General features: G+C 45.0%; 1 protein-coding gene across 4 annotated transcripts in view; it reads left to right on the forward strand.

The window, feature by feature from the left end:
• Window positions 1-7,512: 7,512 nt before the first annotated feature.
• Window positions 7,513-18,004, forward strand: part of SETX (senataxin) — a 54,970-nt gene continuing 44,478 nt past the window's right edge. For 3 of the 4 annotated variants that reach the window (XM_054584187.1, XM_054584189.1, XM_054584190.1), the window contains exons 1-4: window positions 7,519-7,648; window positions 8,523-8,619; window positions 14,260-14,443; window positions 15,374-15,584. In XM_054584187.1, coding sequence (XP_054440162.1) covers window positions 14,267-14,443; window positions 15,374-15,584 — 388 coding nt within the window. In that variant the 5' untranslated portion in view covers window positions 7,519-7,648; window positions 8,523-8,619; window positions 14,260-14,266. Of the gene's footprint in view, window positions 7,649-8,522; window positions 8,620-14,069; window positions 14,164-14,259; window positions 14,444-15,373; window positions 15,585-18,004 lie in introns of all 4 variants that reach the window. The other variant, XM_054584188.1, reaches the window with a different exon arrangement.

Here is an 18,004-nt window from a genome sequence, read left to right on the forward strand (position 1 = left end):
TCATTGACGTGCCCGTGCTATGGATTTTACCCAATAAACGTGTGCACTTTGTAAAAGTTAGATTTTTATAATTCTCACCTCTAACCCCCGTGTGCCCCCGCCTGGGGGTGGGGAGATGCACACAGCACAAACCTTACCTTTGCCAAACATCCTTTTCCACCTAAGAATGCAGGAACTTGGAAGGGCAGGCTGGCTACGTGAAATGCAGGTCTGAGGGTGGGATCGGTGGGTGGGAGGGAACCGAGGCTGCGGGTTGGGATGTGCGGGCTTTGTGGCGGAGCCCCAGCCTGTGCTTCGAAGAGGACGGACAGGAGAGAAGCCGCGCTGGAAAGACGGGCTTTCTGTGGCGGCCGTGGCATACAGAGCCCCAGTTCAGAGCAAGGAAGGGCAGAGGGGGCCCCTGGGAGGGAGAGGAGGTTCAGGGAGTGAACAAGGGGAGAGAGAGACAGGACACCTGTCTCACAAGAAACAAGACCAAGGACAAGCCCAGGTATATGCCAACAGTCCCGACAGCGCATTGCTTGAGTTCTTGGCCGAGTTCCTTGTCATTTTACACTCACTTTTTCATTGTGCTTTTTAATTACCGTACATCCGCCCCCCCAATACTCTCTGACACCTCCCCCAACTCCTCACACTTTACATTTTTCAACAAGCATGTTTTTAGCTATTTACAGACTTAATTATGCAACAAAGAGGCCCAGGACTCTGCAGCAGAGAGGAGGTATTAAAAAAAAAAAACGAAAGTGTGTTCTCTCTCCCAAGGAGCCCACCCACGCCTTCCCCTTCCCCTTTTCTTCCCCCGCGGTCATGAGTTTCCTAAACTCTAAGGGTCCCCACGGGACTTGCAACCAGGGGAACAGTGGGCAGCGGCAGCGCATCCTGGGTTCACCCTGTGCTGTCCCCAGGGCCCCTTCTCTCACTCCCGTGAGCTAAAAGCAGCCCCCCTGGGCTCGCTTCTGTCGCTGTGACTTTTACTTTCCAGTGAGCTAAAAGCAGCCCTGTGTTGGCCTCTTTCCTATAACATTTCTAGAAATTCAAAGCAGCCCTGCCTAGGTTCTCTCCTGTTACTTCTTCCATCCTAAGCCCTTTCTTGTTTCACTGTCCCCAACTTTAATAAATGTACCCTCAACATAAGAAGAGGAAGAAGGAGTTTCATCATCAGACCAAGGCATGGATTCCGACCTCAGTGCTGCTTTCGGTTCGGCGAGCGCGCTCAGCCAGGCCCCGCGGTGAGCTGGAGGCGCCACAGTGCGCGGCGCAGCTTTGGCGCACGTGCAGCCTAGCGCTTTCTGAGCGCCATTTCCTGAAATCCAACCACCGCCCTGAATCTGCAGCCCCATCAAAGGAGCCATCAGCCCTCTCGCAGCCTGTGCAAGTCGCCAGAGTCCATCGTTACCATCTCTCTCTTCCCGACACCCTCCCCTCTTCATTCTCTCCCTCTGGCGCTTCTCTGTTCAAGACCCCACATCCGGGGAGCCCTCCCAGCTGCCTCCTCCCTGCTCCCGAGGAGCGGCATATTCCTAGAAGAATGTCGCACAGCTCAGCTGGCTGCTTTCGCTTTAAGGACTGGACACCTCAAGTGGACACACACATTACCAAAGGAGCCTACTCTAATCCTCCTACAGGCTTGCTTTTCTTTTCCCCACATCAACTGCTTTAAACATTCAACTTCCCCACACCCTTCTCCTGCCCTTTTCAGGATTCACTGAGAAAGTTGAAGCCAACAGATAGCAATACCTTCTTTCCTCCATCAACCAGACACGCTGACCTGCAATGACACTCACCCCCCGCCCCCTGCGTGCTGGGTCGCTACCCTGGAACCCTGCGCCTGCCCCCTGAGGTTGCAGCAGAGATTTTGATCCCCTGCATTGGCTGTCTCTCCTGTTCTGGACTGTTATCACCATATAGACAAACTCGAGTATTAACCATCCTTAAATACGTATCGTTGTGTGGAATTGGTTAGCACGTTCGGCTCCGCTACTCCCAACTTCTAAATGTGGTTCCCCAGGGATGTTAGGGCTCTTTGCTTGCTCGCAGTGTTTTGAAATAACATGTACCTGCTGATGATGCCCCAACATGAAGTTGAAGGTCAGACTCTCCCCGAACTCCAGGCTGAAAAATCCATCTGCCTACTTGCCGCCTCTATCGAGGTGTCTTATGTCAAGTTTAATATGTTACAATCTTTTAGTCGCCCACACAGCTGAAACTTTGTCACCTGTCCCCAGGCTTTCTCATCTCAGCCCGTGGTGGCACTTTCACTTAGTTGAGTCAGAAACCCAGGAGTCACCCAGCCTTGCCACTGTCCTCTCCCCCGGTCCTGCGATGTCCAGTCCATTAGCACCCCCCCGCCCTTCTGCCTCCACACGCCCACCTGGACTCTCTCTGACCCCTCCCCCACCTGCCAGGACTTCAGACACCATCCTCTCTGGACCATGCTGACCTTGCTGATGACATGCCGGCCCTTCTCCAATCTGTACTCCGCGCGGCCGCAGAATCGCTCACATTCCCGCCCTGTTTAAGACCCTCGAAATGGCTTCCCACTTCATCTTGGGATGATATTCATTCTATGTCATAGTATCTACAAAAATTCTGTACAACCTTCCACTGCTTATCTTTCCAATGCTACCTAAGGCCTCTATTCCCCTCACACCACACAACGTTCTTCCCTTTCCATTTTATTTTGTGTTGGTTTCACGCGCACAGCATAGCGGTTGGACGACCATGTGCGTTACAGAGTGCTCCCCCCGATGTTCCCAGGACCCATCTGGCACTGCGCAGAGTTATCACCGTATCAGCGACTGTGTTCCCTGTGCTTTCCAGCCTTCCCTCTGACTATTTTATACCTGCTGAGCTGTGCTTCTCAACTCCTTGACCTTTATCACCCCGGCCCCCGGCCCCGGCCCCTCCCCACCTGGCAATCACGAGCTCCTGCTTTGAGTCCGAGTCTGTTTCACTAACTCCCCCCGCCCCCCGCCGCAAACACACAAAAAAAAATCAAGGAAAAAAAAAAGGAAACCCATTAGGACAATCCACAATGTTAATAAAGAATAAAAATGATTTGCATTTGATGAATTCCAAATCCATCCAATAAAAATAGGGCAACTTTCTCAACCTCAAACCAAAACCTCGGTGAATAGTATTTCAAACAGTGAAACACTGAAATTTTTCCCTTTAAGATTGAAGAAAGGGGGCCTACTCTCAACACTGCTCAGCATCAGCCAAGCAAGAAAAGGAAGTGAAACCTGTGTGGATGGGAAATGAAGATCTAAAACTGCCCTTTCACCTCAGATGATGTGACTGTGAATGCAGGAAATCCAGAAGAACTTACAGAGAATGTATGAGAGTTAACATATCAGTTAAGTAAAGTTGCTAGAGACAAGATCAACATATAAATATCAATTCCATGTCTATATTGGTGGCAAACAGAAAATTAAAAATTTTAAGTAAATCTGTATTAAATTTTTATGCCAACATAAAAATTACCACAAACTTAGTGGCTTAAAAACCACACAAAATTATTAGCTGGCAGTCCTGCAGGTCAAGAATCCTGTAAAGTCCTTTTAAAAAAAATTGCCAAAGGACTCATGCACACAATTCCTAAAGAAGATATACTGATTCCCAATAAGCACACGGTAAGATATCCTACATCGTTACATATCAAGGACTGTTAGGATCCCCGCAAGTATGAGCTCAGAAATTAGAGTTTGATCACACACTCTATTATTTGGCCAAGTTTTACCTGCGCAGGGGCCACCTTTCCCTCGAAAGGAAAAAGGCGCGCCGCTGTAAGGGTACACGGGTTTTTATAAGCAGAGCAAGCAAGCAAGATACAAGGGCGAGAAGTGGCAGTTAGCGATAGGCAGCTTCTTTCTTTTTTTTTTTGCTGATTGGGTTCAAGGCTGTTATTAGGCCCCCTACTCTGTCTTTCTCTGGTCAGGATGTTTATCTGAGGCAAGGCTCAACCGTTGCCCTATGCCTCCTCCTCATTCTTGTCGACTCTGGTCCAGCTGCATGGGGGCTGCACCTTGATATGTTTTTCTTGGTATTAGTTCCTCCCTTATCCTCAGCTTTGACCCTGCTTTTACGGGCTGTTTATCTGAGTCAAGGCTCAGCCGTTGTCCTATCTTGTTACTAAGGGGGGCTCTAATTCTTCCCTTCATCTTGGGGTATTGTTTGTTCTAGTTTCTTGTTTCGGCCCAGGCTTGACCTAGTTTTAAAGTTTGGCCCCTTCAGGACAATGAACAAGGTACAATTTAACCCACTGGGATGAGTTAAATTTAAAAGAATCACAATGGGAATTGTTGACAAGGTTGGGGAGTAAGTGGAAGTCTTGCATGTTGCTTATAGAAATATAAGATAGAAAAAAGCCCTTTGGAAAATGGATTGTTAAGTCCTCATAATGTTAAACATACACCTGCTCCAATCCAGAAATTCCACTCCTGGATTTCTATCCAAGTTAAATGAAACATACATCCATTAAAAGACTTGTACAGTAATGTTCATAATGGTTTTATTCATAATAACAGAAAACTTGAAACCACCCAATATCCACCAGATAAGTGAAAAAATCAAACCGTGGTATACCCAATTTAGGACATCCAACTCTGATAAAAAAAATGCGTTGTTGATACATGCAACAACATCTATAAACTTCGCACACTTCATGCTGAACAAAAGAAGACAGAGTGCATAATGTATAAGTTCATTGATCTAAAGTTCTACAACAGTTTGAAAGAACCTGTGGTGATACAAATCTGATCAGCAGTTCCATTGGGTGAGTGTGGAGGTGATTTACTGCAAAGTGGCCTAAGGGCACTTTCTGGGATGAAGAGAAGATTTCATGTTTTGATTAAAGATGGTTACATGAAATTATGAAATTGTTAAAATCCCTCAAACCAGACACTTAAAATCTGGGTATTTTATTGTATATAATTGACAAAAATCAATTGAATATGAAGCAAAAGTGAGGATGAATGATGATAAGATCAAGAGAAATAACAAAAAATTCAGTAATTCATTGGAAGAGATCTATTTCAAAGAGAAATAAGAAACAATAGGCTTTTGGGTTGTTGATAATCCAAATAATGATAAGAAGTGATCAAACTGGATAAAGTACTAAAATTTTGACATAAAATACTGACATATAAAACTCACAAATGGATCTAAAAATGACAACATCTGCTAATATGGTGTCATCAATTCTGACTATTTAGGCTTGGTCACAACACCAGAAATTTTATGTGCTCTAAAATCTTACAGCTCATATGTAAAAATTTACATGACATGATCAAACAAAATCATTAATTTGAAAGAAACATTTATAAACTTTTTTAAAAAAGATTTTATTTCTTTTTAGAGAGGGGAAGAGAGGGAGAAAGAGAGGGAGAGAAACATTAATGTGTGGTTGCCTCTTGCATGCCCCCTACTGGGGACCTGGCCTGCAACCCAGGCATGTGCCGTGACTGGGAATCGAACCAGCGACCCTTTGATTCACAGGCTGGTGCTCAGTTCACTGAACCACACCAGAGAGGGCCAAACTATGTAACTTTTATAGAATTGTGTTTGCAGCCTATATTTTTTTTCTAGATTTTTTACATTTGTAGATTTTTCCATTTAAAAGTTGTAATTTGTGCCATTCACTCCAAATAAATATTAATTTATTCCTAATCTTGTAATCATAAATTTTACTGCAGTATTTTAAAGAGCACCCTCAAGTTGTTTAATCTTTGGGTTCTATAGCTCTTGACTGTACCTTGGATCAATCTTAGGACATAATGTTAAGTGTAAAAAGCAGTTTGCAGAAAAATGCATTAAGTATAATTTGGTAAGGTTAAAGAGCATGCAAAACTTAATATATTGCTTACAAATTATAAATGTGGTCAAATTATAAGGACCACAGAGGGCTCAGAGGCAAGATCAAATTATGACGTCAGTGGGACTCAGCACTTTTTGCCTTAATGGGCACGTTCCTCCTTAAAAATATTACAAATCACATCTTATGACCATATTGTTATAAACATAAATATGTTGTTGAATATTAAAAGATTTTCAATCTAAAATTTTTCTTTCTCCTGATTTTGTGTTCCTAGCCCAATCTACAGTGTCTAGTGAAGTCCCCCAGTTCAGTGCTTGGGATAAGGTTGTTTCTTGCTCTGTGGTGAGCAGCATAGCATTTTAGAATATTTTTTCATATCTACTTTATATATTTTAAATTTATTTTTATTGTATTTTTTCATTACTATTTTCCCGCTTATACTCCCCTCCCCCCATGTCCACTTTAATAACAATAAATTCTACAAGAATATACATTAAAATGGTTTTCTCAGGGAAGCAGAAATTCAGATGACTTTTGCCACCTTATCTATTTCTTTTTTAAAAAAAGTTTATTTTCGATAGCCATCCAGGTCTGTGTTTTTAAAAGTAGTACCCAAAAAAGTTATTTAAAAAGAGATGCATATACAATTTATAATGCAGTATGGTTTGAAACAGTTTCATAATTTTCTTATTTAAACACTTCAACGGAATGCGGCCAAACTATTTCACAGCGTAGAAAACTCTAGAAGCAAAGAGAATAACGGTTTTCCGCACGTGCTCCAAAGGCGAGGTTGGCTAATTAGCATAACGGCCACCTGTGCGGTCCCACGAGCCCCGCCCCCTCGCTGGAACTTTCGGTCCCCAGCGTCCTCCGCGTTCCTGGCTCGCTGCCCTTCATTCTCCCGCGAAGGTTCCGCGCGGTAAGACGCTGGCCGACTGGCCTGTTGGTCGGGCCCATCTCAGCCTCCTCTTTCCTTTACAGCAGTGATCATTATTCGCAACTATTTGGGTATTTTTTTGTTTATTTTTCCTTTTCTGTCTCTTAGAGTAAAAGCTAGTAGTGGCTGCTCATCCTCAAAGTCAGTAGCATGGGTTAAAAAAAAAATGGGTAGGCTTTCCCGTGGCGGTTTTACTGAGATAACCTGTATTGTTTTTCTTTACCATACTTAATGCATCTTTTTCCTGGATTACAAAGTGTATGTGTTCTCCCAAAGTTCAATACTTAATGTATCCCTTTTGTGTAATACAAGTATGTCTAGCCCTTCCATTACATGTTGATTAAATGTGTTAGGTCTTTAAGGGAAATCTAAAAAGGAAAAAAATTCCTTCGCAATCCCTAACACACTCTCCTGAGACACGTGAGGCGTTGAAAACATTAAGGGATAGAGCGACAAAGGCAGAAAGGTAGGTGCCTAAGTCAACCCAAGTAAGGGAGGTCGGGCGCGTTCCCTAACGGGGCGGCGGGGGGCGGTGGGACAGGGGGGACGAAGTGCCGGACCCCGCCGCGTTCGCTCCAGGGCTGCAAACTCCTCCCCCACTGCGCGGACCCTCCTGATTGGTGGGCCCTGTGGGCCCGGAAGTGACGGAAGCGCCAGGTGCTCAGCCTCCTCGCGGAGCCTCGGCGCCTCTCTTCCCACGGCCCGCCCCTCGGCGCACCAAAACAAACTGGAGGCCGGGGCGGGGCCTGCGGGCGGCCGCCGGCGCGCAGGGGCAGGATCTTCGCTCGCGGCGGCCGCGGGTTGGGCGGTGGGGAGCGGACCTGCACTTCCGCCCTCGGCCGACTCGGGAGTAGAGGCATGGAGCCGGGCTAGCTGTCGACGCGAGGCCTGGCCGGGTGAGGAGAGCGGCGGGCTCGAGGTTGCACACGTGAGAGCGCGCTCGGTAGTGCGCGCGGAGCCGCTTGGAGTAACTGCCTCGGCGCGTGAGCTCCGGGCGGGCCGGCGGGAGGGGGGGAGGGGCGGCGCGAGCTCGGCCGCTCTCTGGCGGGTCGCGGCGCTGCAGGCGGGAGCACCCCGGTCGTGTCTGGTGGGTCGTTTCCTGGTGCTTCCTGCATACCGGGGTCCCGGGCGCTGGGACCCCCTTCTCCTCCCTTCGTGTTGTCCACAGTGCGGTGTCGCGGGAGCTCTTTCTGGTCCGGGCTTCGTATGGTAGCTGTGGGGGTCAGTGGGGAGGGGGTCTCGCTCCAGAAAGTGTGGGTCCTCTCGACGCCCCTGCCTTTCTCCTGCCCCAGGGTCTTGCCCTTGGGGGAGAGTGCCTCCCCCGAACGGCCACCTGAGCCCTCCCTGCCCCACCTGAAGGTGATGGAGCGCTGACAGCCCGCCAGGGGCTTCGCCGCCCCCCCGCCCTTCGCCGCCCCGAGGGGACCGGGCGCGAGGCTGGAGGGGAGAAGCACCCTGCGGTTAGGAGGGCGGGCTTCACGTGGACAGTGGCAGGGACGAGTTAGTGCGGGGCCCGGGGGCGACGGCGCCTGCGTGTGCGCGCTGGGGGCCCTTCTGCGCGGCGGGCGGGTCCCGGGGGGGAGGAGACCCCTCCAGCTCCGCGGCCGCCAGCAGCGCTGTCGCTCGGGCGCCCACGGCCAGTTGACTGAGCTCTGTGAGCAGAGCCTTCTCATCAAATGGTAGCGTCTGGCCCTGCTTAATAGCGTTGATGTGAAACCCAGAGAAGAGTATACAAACCGCTTTAACTGTTTCTTTTTTTGTTTGTTTCAGAAATATTCTTCTGGGGCCCGAGTCTGGGTACATTCGAATGCAAATCATCACCCACTCACAAACACCCAGGAGTCGTGACTGAGAGGATCACGCCTCTGTAAGTTGTTAGCCCCGGTAATCATTTTTTAAGCCAACGTGTAAGACGTTTAAGCCATTTTTTTCAGTCACGTACTATGTGCCAGGCAGGAGTAAAGGAAATGATGCAGAACAGATCCCTGCGCTGCAGAGCCAGGGTTGCTGAGCCTAAAGCTCTGCGCCGCGGGGAAGCGCCAGGACGGACACGCCCGAGTCCCAGGTAGCGGAGAGGACGGCCCTCGGGGCAGCCTGGAGGCGCTGGAGGGGCGTGGGCGGTTCCCAAATCTGGCTTTTTATCAGAATCGCTGGTGAAGTTCTTTTTGAAAATTGAGTCTGAATTGTATCGGTAGTATCTCATCTACTTTTTTTTTTCCTTTTAAGTTTCTTTGGTGATTTTGGTGCGTCTTCAGGGATGAGAACCAGGCAGCGGTGTGAAGGGTGGGTGCTCAAGGCAGGTGGACGGGTGTCCGCAAAGGCAGGGAATCCCCAACACCATGAAGCATTTCAAGCGGAGCACGCGCGTGGGGGTGATGCTGAAGCCAGGTCAGGGAGGCCCCTGTGTGGTGAACTCAAAAATGGGAATTTTACCCCAAGACTGTGGAGGAGTCGTTGGTGCTTTCCAAGCCCAGTTTCTTTCCTTTGCCCTTTGGCAGTGTTTTGGAAGAACAACTGGTGGTGGATCAAAACAAGAAGTGTTTAGGCTTCTTCTGTGATCCAGGCAAACAGTGGACACGGAGAGCATTAGGCCAAGGCAGAGCCGGAGTCGCCGAGGATACAGCCCAGGCGTGGTTGGGGCGCAGGCTCTGAGGGAGGCGGGGGCTCAGGGAGAGGGAGAGGCTGGTGAGCCCCAGGATGCCGGTTGGAAAACTGAAGGGGCAACAGTGCCACGGATACAGAAAACAGCACACATACGGGAAGGACTTCGGTTTTTCCTGGTTCTGTTTGCTTGGAGGTACCTGTAAGGTGAGCAGACTCACTGTGCAGCTGGGCAGGGGACTTTGAGGCTGGGCTGTCATTTATTGAGTAGGTGAAGTATAGTTACGATTGCAGTTAGAGTTCCACATGTCTTCTCAGGCTTGGAGAAACTTCAAAATAGGGAGCAGTGGAAGCAGTGGTTTGAATTAGGTCACCCAGAAAGAGGATTTTAAACGCGGAGGTTAGAATCCTGAGGACTGCCCTTGGGAATGGTGCTATTAGAGGACAAAAAGGAAGAGGCGACTACGAAGGAGATGGAGTAGAGGAACTGAGGGGACAGCGGTGTGCTCTTAGCCCAGGAATGCATGGCCCGCATTATATTTTTCCCTCCCTCCATTCCTCCCTCCCTTCTTGTCCTTTTCTTTCTTTTTTGCACATTTTAAAATTTAATCTCCCTACTGGATTTGGCAATGCAAAGATCATGAAAACATTTGGTGAATGTAAGGGTAGAAACCAGAGTACAAAGGACCTGAGCAAGTGAATCTGGACCACCCCCCCCCCCCCGAAAGAAGTTTAACTGGGAAGGATAGAAAAAAGTTACTATTGGAAGTTTCTGGCTAGCTAATACTGAAAATGGTATCTCCAGGTTAAGGCTATGGAAAGTTAGGGCTATACCTCTGGTGAAGCATCCTGTATTATTGACACATCCACTCCTTGTACAAAAGAGACAGTAATAAAATGAACTCTTTTGATCCTTGGGGAGTGGTTCTTATTTCTGTTCTGCAGCTTGAGGATTCCCGACCCACTCATCTGTGGTTTAGTAATAGTTCCCAACAGTTATATGCTGATGAAATTAACAAAAGTGACCTCTAGAAGAACTGAGTTGGGCAGAAACTTAACAGGATTGCTGGTCATCTCCCTTACACGCCCTTACACCCTACAATATACCTTATTCAGAATTTGCTGGGCTTAGTTAGCAGGCTAGTGATGGTTTTAGAGTTGGGGACATAACCATACACATATGGCCATTTGAGAGGACTCACAGAAACATGTGCCTGTTGTTGATGTGCCCATAGCACCATTCTCTGTGTATTGTAGATTCCATGGTGTCTGCCTGTTATATGGGAGCAACTTCCGTCTACTTAGAGAAACTTTAGTCCTGCTTTTGAGTGTGAGAGTAGCCTAGCTCTCTGAGTGAGTGAAATAAAAAAGCAGACTCCGTAATTTTCTTTTTATTTATTTGTTTATCCTCAACCTGAGTACATTTTTTCATTGCTTTTAGAGAGAGAGAGGAAGGGAGAGAGAAAAACATTGATTGCTTGCTTCTTGCACACGCCTGGACTGGGGATCACACGTGCCCGGACCGGGGATCAAACCTGCAACCTAGGTAGGTGCCCTGGCCAGGAATTGAACCCACAACCCTTCGGTTATGGGATGACGCTCCAACCAACTGAGCCACACTGGCCAGGGCAGTAACTTTCTTAATGGAAGCCTTTTTTACTAACTGCTCTGTTAATAGTTTGTATATGTTTAAAGTTGCTATTTTACTTTGGTCCTATCATTTTTTTTAAAGTTTCAGTTGACTGCAGTCTTTTATCTGCTGGGTCATGCTTGGAATATTGATGTATGAGAAATCTCCAAGAAGTTTCATTTTCTATTTTTAGATGTGTGTTCACTCCCCACATTGAATTAGATCACCAGAAAAATATAGTTTCTGTAGACGTAACTTCCTAGTATTGTGAAACTGGCCTTTCAGAAAAAAGAAACCTTTCTTTGAAGACAGTAATTTTATATTCTGCAGAAACTAGTACTATTCATTGTGTTACTTCGTAGTCCCTAGTTTGCAGCGTCCTTGCGCCTGGTTTGCAGGCAGGCATTAATAAAATATAATTTAATTAGAATAGTGTCAGGAAAGGGTGGGGCACTCCAGCTGAATTGGCATACTATTTGTTTTTCAGATGAGGACTGGGTACGTTGTCATATTATCTTTTTGCATTGCTTTTCAGGAAGCTCCTAATTTAGGACTCAGTGAAATTAAGTTTTTTCTAAAGAGGTTTGGATTCCTCGCTCTTTTTAAATGTCCTTTTTAACTGTCCTTTTTTATTTGTAGTACTTTAATGTTGAAAGCTGCACTAAATTATTTTTAAGAGCATGAAGAAAGTACACAGTATTCAATAAATTTAAAAAACCAATACCTAAGACAAATACCTGTATTTGATCATACTTATGCATTTATGTAGCAATCTTTAATCATGGGCATTAAGAAGAAAGTACAGATTTTTTAAAAAGTCACTTTATTTTAGAGAACTGGCATTGTACCACAATAGCCTCAATGTCTGTCAGGATGTCATTAGCAGGAATTCTGCGCTCTGAATTTTAGGGTGCTGCGCATTCAGGACCCTCACGCTGCCAGGTGAATGTTCCCAAATATTTAATTCATGTTTCTTTACCTTTTTTTTTTGTCCCTTCTGTCTCCATGAAAGGAAATGTTTTAGACATTTCTGTCCCATGGGATTCCCATGAATTTTAATGCTAGGAGGGCATCATAGGCCTCTCTGCACTGTCTGTAGATCTGCACCAGACGCGGAGAGAGCAGGATGAGCAGATTTCATCTTGAGGAGCCATCACCCCAATAGGGGTGCCTAAGTTAGGGCCACCTGGTGTCTGAGGGGAACTTGATTAAGTTTACAGTTAGGTTTGTTACTTTTTTTCTATTAGGCTGATAATTTGCACTCACTGGATACTTAAAGTCAAGTTTCTTGAGATGAGGTTTGTTGGATAATTTCCTAGCCCAATTTCCAATCAGTTATTAGCTTCATATAAAAGAATACTTGGTTTGCTTCCCTTAGGGTGTGGTTTTCTTCTTGTTTCAGACTGGCTGATAGCTGTTTAGATAGTACTTTGGGTTTGTCTGATGTTTTCCTCATGAATAGAGCGGGTTGTCATTGGTTTTGGAGAGGTGTAATACGGAGTTGAAGTTGCTTCATCATCACATTATGTCAGAGTTTAGAAATGCAACTTACACAGGTGATGTTAACCTTGATTGCTTGGTTAAGGTTGTGTTTGCCAGCTGTGTCCCCTCTAAAATGAGTGTTTTTCCTTTCTATGCTCCCTTCTTTGGAGGGAATTCACCAAGTCTGGCCTGCATTCAAGGTGGGGTGGGGTTAAGGGCCACCTCGTGGAATTGGGAGTTTCAATCTATCACTTGGAATTCTTCTATAAGGAAGATTCGTCCTTCTCCCAAATTTGTTTATTCACTTGGCCATTTGTTTTTCCTGGTGCGGATTCATGCATATTTACAATGTAGGTCATAACTCAACAATCACATTGATTACGTTCAAAACGTTTGAGCTTTGGCCTTCGAAAGCTGTTTTAGGTTCGTTCCTGTGCCCCTTTGACGTGCCCCCATCCTTCCGTGCTGTGAGCGCTTTCTGGCGCTTTAGGGTGCTCTAGGCTCATGGTGTGTTTCCCCAGCTGCAGTCCCTGTTTCCCTCCCTGCCTCCCTCTCTCCTTTATTTATTTTAATGCAGACATTTGCTTTTTGTTTAGCCACAATGCCCTGCTTACTGACAGTGTTCATCCTGTTTGCTTTTATCTACATTTAGTTAGGGATAGAAATACAGATCCTAGCTTATTTTTTTAAAATTATATTTATTTATTTTTAGAGAGAGAGGAAGGGAGGGGGGAAGAGAAGGAGAGAAACATCAATGTGTGGTTGCCTCTCGCGCGTCCCTACTGGACACCTGGCCTGCAACCCAGGCCTATGCCTTGACTGGGAATCGAACCGGTGACCCTTTGGTTCGCAGCTGGCACTCAGTCCACTGAGCCACACCAGCCAGGGCTAGATCCTAGCTTATTTTTGTTACATGTCATTAAGAGTTGGAGATCTCTCTGGATTTTGACTTCCATCCTATTTGCTAATATTCTCAGTTTCATGCCGTTTGCAGTTGTGATAAACCTGCCTCATAGATCTTCATTCACATCTCTGACACATTTGGTTTTGGGGATTTCCTGGTACAGTTTTGCTACTGTGCTCTCCTTGAGACTGCAGTCTTTTCACTGGAGTTTGGGTGTCAGAGGCTCTGATGGTATTATAAAAACAAAAAATTGGAGGCAGTCAAAAAAATAAGTATCAAACTTAAGAACAATACGTTAACATTAGTAGTTATTAGCGTGCATTGATGGGCAGTGAGTTATGGGCAGCAATTTCCTATGGCAAATTCATGTGTAGATACATTAAACAAGAGAAAGTCCTTTTATAGAAGAATTTTTGTTACTGGTATGGATTAGTTAGTATGGAGTTTTATGTTTCCAGGGATTTCTGGAGCATGGTTTTTTGGGAATGTGAAATATTTCAAGCTGTTGACTCAACTTCAGTACATCAGTAGAGCACTTCAAAATCTGTACTTTGGAAACACTGATAGTTCTCTGACTCAATATATTTTCTATCAATATTACATAGTTTTGAGCCTTTTCTACAGAAAAACTGTATATTGCCATATGATGTTTATTACTAATAAAATGCTTTCATTTTATTATATTTTTCATGTATCAAAGAAAAGGTTTTTGAGTATTCTCAGATTTGAGTTTAGTCAGTAATTGTCAAGCTGGCTAGAAGACTGTTCTGGAAGTGGTGGAGGCACATCTTAAGGTGAGGATGAGGGTCTAGTAGGAAGCACACCATCTTCATACAGAACAGGCCCGAAGTGTCTAGTTTTTTATTCTTTGCTTTCTGTTCTGGACGCAGGTACAGAATGAGCACCTGCTGTTGGTGCACACCAGGCGGCGTCTCCACCACTGACTTCCTGCAGCGCTATGCATCCCGGGCCCAGGCCAGCGATTTCCAAACAGCAGACGAAGACCTCTGCTACTGCTTGGAGTGTGTGATCGAGTACCACAGGGCACGGGACGAGCTGCCCTTCTTGCATGAGGTTAGTTACCCCAGGCGGGGAACGTCCAGGAGGAGGATAAATCTGAGCTCTTTGGGGAGCACTCAGGGAACTGATGCTTTAAACTTTAAAGGCCAACGGTGCCTAATTCCTCACTTGCTGTATGGTAGATGCCGAGTCGGTGGTTACTGACCAACTGAGTCGAATTGAAACCTAAAGCAGAATTTTATGACCTCACGATTAGTCGGTTTGATATAAAACAATTTTATGAAATGAAGTGATGTATTGGGGGTTGCTTCATGTTTTTATGTCAGTATATTTGACAGTGTTATAAATTCACTTGTCTGAATGGCTTGGGCTATTTTTTTTAATTGATTTTTTTTCTCTCTTTATTTTTAAAAAATCTTTAAGGGCAAGCATATTTTCCAGTCACAGTAACCAAATTTAAACATGATTTTAAATATGTAGCTTGAGATATTTGATTACATGTATGTGATGAGAAACAGAACACAGACCATAGAGGTATGTAGAAAGGGGGAGGGGATGAGTAGTTTGGAATCTGCTGAGAAAACTTTTGCGTTTACCAAGTGTCCTAGTTATGAAGCTAACCCATGTCTTTATGCCACGGACATTGTAAGTACCGATGGCTGGAACATAGAAGGGAAAGCGGAGAAGGTCTGGTTCTTGGCTTTGACAAAGTAACTCTTACTTCTCATTTCCTTTTTAATAGACTTGATAGGGATGTCAAGATATTTATGGTGCAACTCGGCACAAACAGTGTTTAAACCTCTCATGTTCTGTGTGCTCACATGTAACACAAATGTGGCCATGGCTGGTGGCTGCTCAGGTAAATCAAATACATGAGATCTAGTACTTTTTATGCTTAGGAAAAGGCTTTTAGAAAGAGCATCATATCCAGTGTGTTTTCTTGATAAGATATAAAGCACACTGCCCGTTTTTCTTTTCCTGTAGGTTTTATGGGAATTAGAAACATTACGTCTCATAAATCACTTTGAAAAATCCATGAGAGCAGAAATCGAAGATGACGATGAATTATATATAGTAGACAACAATGGAGAGGCACAACTGTTCGACCTTACTGGCCAAGACTTTGAGAATAAGCTTCGAGTTCCTCTTCTTGAAATACTGAAATACCCTTATCTGCTTTTACATGAGCGTGTTAGTGAGTATCTTGGGTGTTCTACATATAAGTTAGGTCAGTTTTATTGTTTAAAGAATTGTAAGAATTTAGGTTTATCTGTATGAAAAGCTGTTTGTTAAACATGTAATTAGGATACTAATATTTTTTCCAACATTTTGCTCTCCAAGTTTCCAAATGTAAAGAAGGTTAATTATATAATGAACATCGCATATAGATTCCAGGGTTGCTAATAGTTTGCTGTATTTGCTGCATTATATATTTTACTCATGTCCCTATTCAGTTAATTTTTACTCTTGTGTTTTTCTCAATCTTGGCTCCGTCGACGCTTTGGACGGGGTAGTTGTTTGTTGTGGGGCCGTCCTGTCCCCCGCAGGGTGTGTCCTGGCACCCCGGCCGCCATCCGCCAGCTGCCACAGCACCCTGCTCTCCTCCTGCCCCCGCTGTGAGAACCAGAAAGGTCTCCAGGTATTGCGGGATGCCCTTCGGGAGATGAGGGCAAGGCTGGGGACAGACACGGTCGTTCCTGGCTGAGACGTCTGGCCTGCAGTCGCGTTCATGACTCATGGTGGCCTGGCGCGCCATGGCCGCTGAGGTTTTGGTGGTTTATGTTTGAATTTCTTCATATGACTTGCTTAGATGTAAAGGTAATTTCCTGATCTATCAAATCGAATAAAGTAACACCATCAGGCGTTTAATATCTCATCGGTATTCATATTTTCCCACTAGACACAAAATACGGTTTTTGGCTGGTTTGTTTAAATTAAAGTCCAGTCAGGGATCATACATTCCAAAAGAGTGTATTTGTGCATACGTGTGTACACACCTTTTTTTTTTGGTGTGGTTTTTGTCTGCCTTGGTTTTTTTTTTTTTTTTGTTCTCTTTCTCTTCACTGACTTGCTGAGACCATATAGTTGCCCTGTAGAATAATGCACTTCTGGATTTTTCTAGTTGCTTTCTTGTGATGTTACTTAACTTGTTTCTGTCTTCTGTGTTTTCAGTAAACTGGGAAGTTGATGTAAAAATCTGATTAAATACATTAAAAATAGCCCTGGCTGGTGTGGCTTAGTGGATTGAGTGCCCGCCTATGAACTAAATGGTTGCTGGTTCGATTTCCAGTCAGGGCACATGCCTTGGTTGCGGGCCGGGGCGTGTGAGAGGCAGCCACACATTGATTCTCTCTCCCTCGCTTTCTCCCCCTCCCTTCCCCTCTCTCTAAAGATAAATAAAATCTTTTAAAAAAAAATACATTAAAAATAGATTTTAAAATTTTAACAAGTCATTTTTCAAATATTTATTAAAGAATACTATATCCAGAAAAGTTAATAAGCTTGATGTTTTTTGACAAGCTAAACACACTTTTGTGGCCACCACCCAGATAAAGAAACAGGATCAATATCCCAAGAGCTCCCCTTGTGTTTTTCTATTTCATTTTATTTTATTATTTTAATTAGTTGATTGACTTTTTAAATTGATTTGCAAGAGAAACACTGATTTGTTATTCTACTCATCCATGCATTCACTGGTTGCTTCTTGTATGTGCCCTCACCAGGGATTGAACCTGCAGCCTTGGCAGGCCAGGGTGTTGCTCTAACCAACTGAGCTACCTGGCCAGGGTTCCCTTCATGTTTTCCAAATCGTTATTCCCTCCTCCCCAAAGCCAACCACGATCACTAACAGTATTCTTTGAAGCTTAACAGGCTAAAGTTGATTCGTCTGGTAGGATAAATGTGTGGGTCTATTGAGGACATCTTTGAAAGATAAATGAAGAAATTTCCATAAAGCAACAGGAGTTAGAACAGCGTGCTTGCACAGTGAAACAGTGTAGTGTCCAGAAGTAAACAAGGTGTACTTGGGGAATTTAGTGTTTGATGGCAGTAGCCATCAAATCTGTGGGGAAAATGCGTTCTTCAATAACTAAGAGTTGGACAGAACAGCCATTGGGGGGCTGGAAGTGGGGGAAGTAAGCAGACTTTCTTTTTAATCCTCACTGAGGATATTTGCATTGACTTTAGAGAGAGAGAAAGGAAGACGAGTTGAGGGGGGAGAAAGAAACATGATGTGAGAAACATCAGTTGGTTGCCTCCCATACACGCCCAACTGGGAATGGAACCTGCAACCCAGGTGTGTGCTCTGACCGGGAATTGAACTTAACAGCCTTCTGGCCTATGGGGTGATGCTCCAACCAACTGAGCCACCCAGCCCTGACAGAAGCTGACTGACTTTATCACGCCAGTACCAAATAAAGTTAACATGAATCAAAATGGAAAATGTGAATGAACTTGGATCTATAACCATATTCTAAGAAGGTACCTATGGAGATGATTATTCCAAGAGTAAAAAAATGGAAAGATGTTTATGCTAGTAAAGTCAGAATGAGGCACAGGAACCACGCTATGATAGGTGCATAGTGTTGCTACAGTTACAAGGAACAAATTTCTACT

This window comes from Pteronotus mesoamericanus, unplaced genomic scaffold (genome assembly GCF_021234165.1).
Source record: "Pteronotus mesoamericanus isolate MK-2021 breed Mesoamerican mustached bat unplaced genomic scaffold, CSHL_Meso_final contig_78, whole genome shotgun sequence".
NCBI lineage: Eukaryota > Metazoa > Chordata > Mammalia > Chiroptera > Mormoopidae > Pteronotus > Pteronotus mesoamericanus.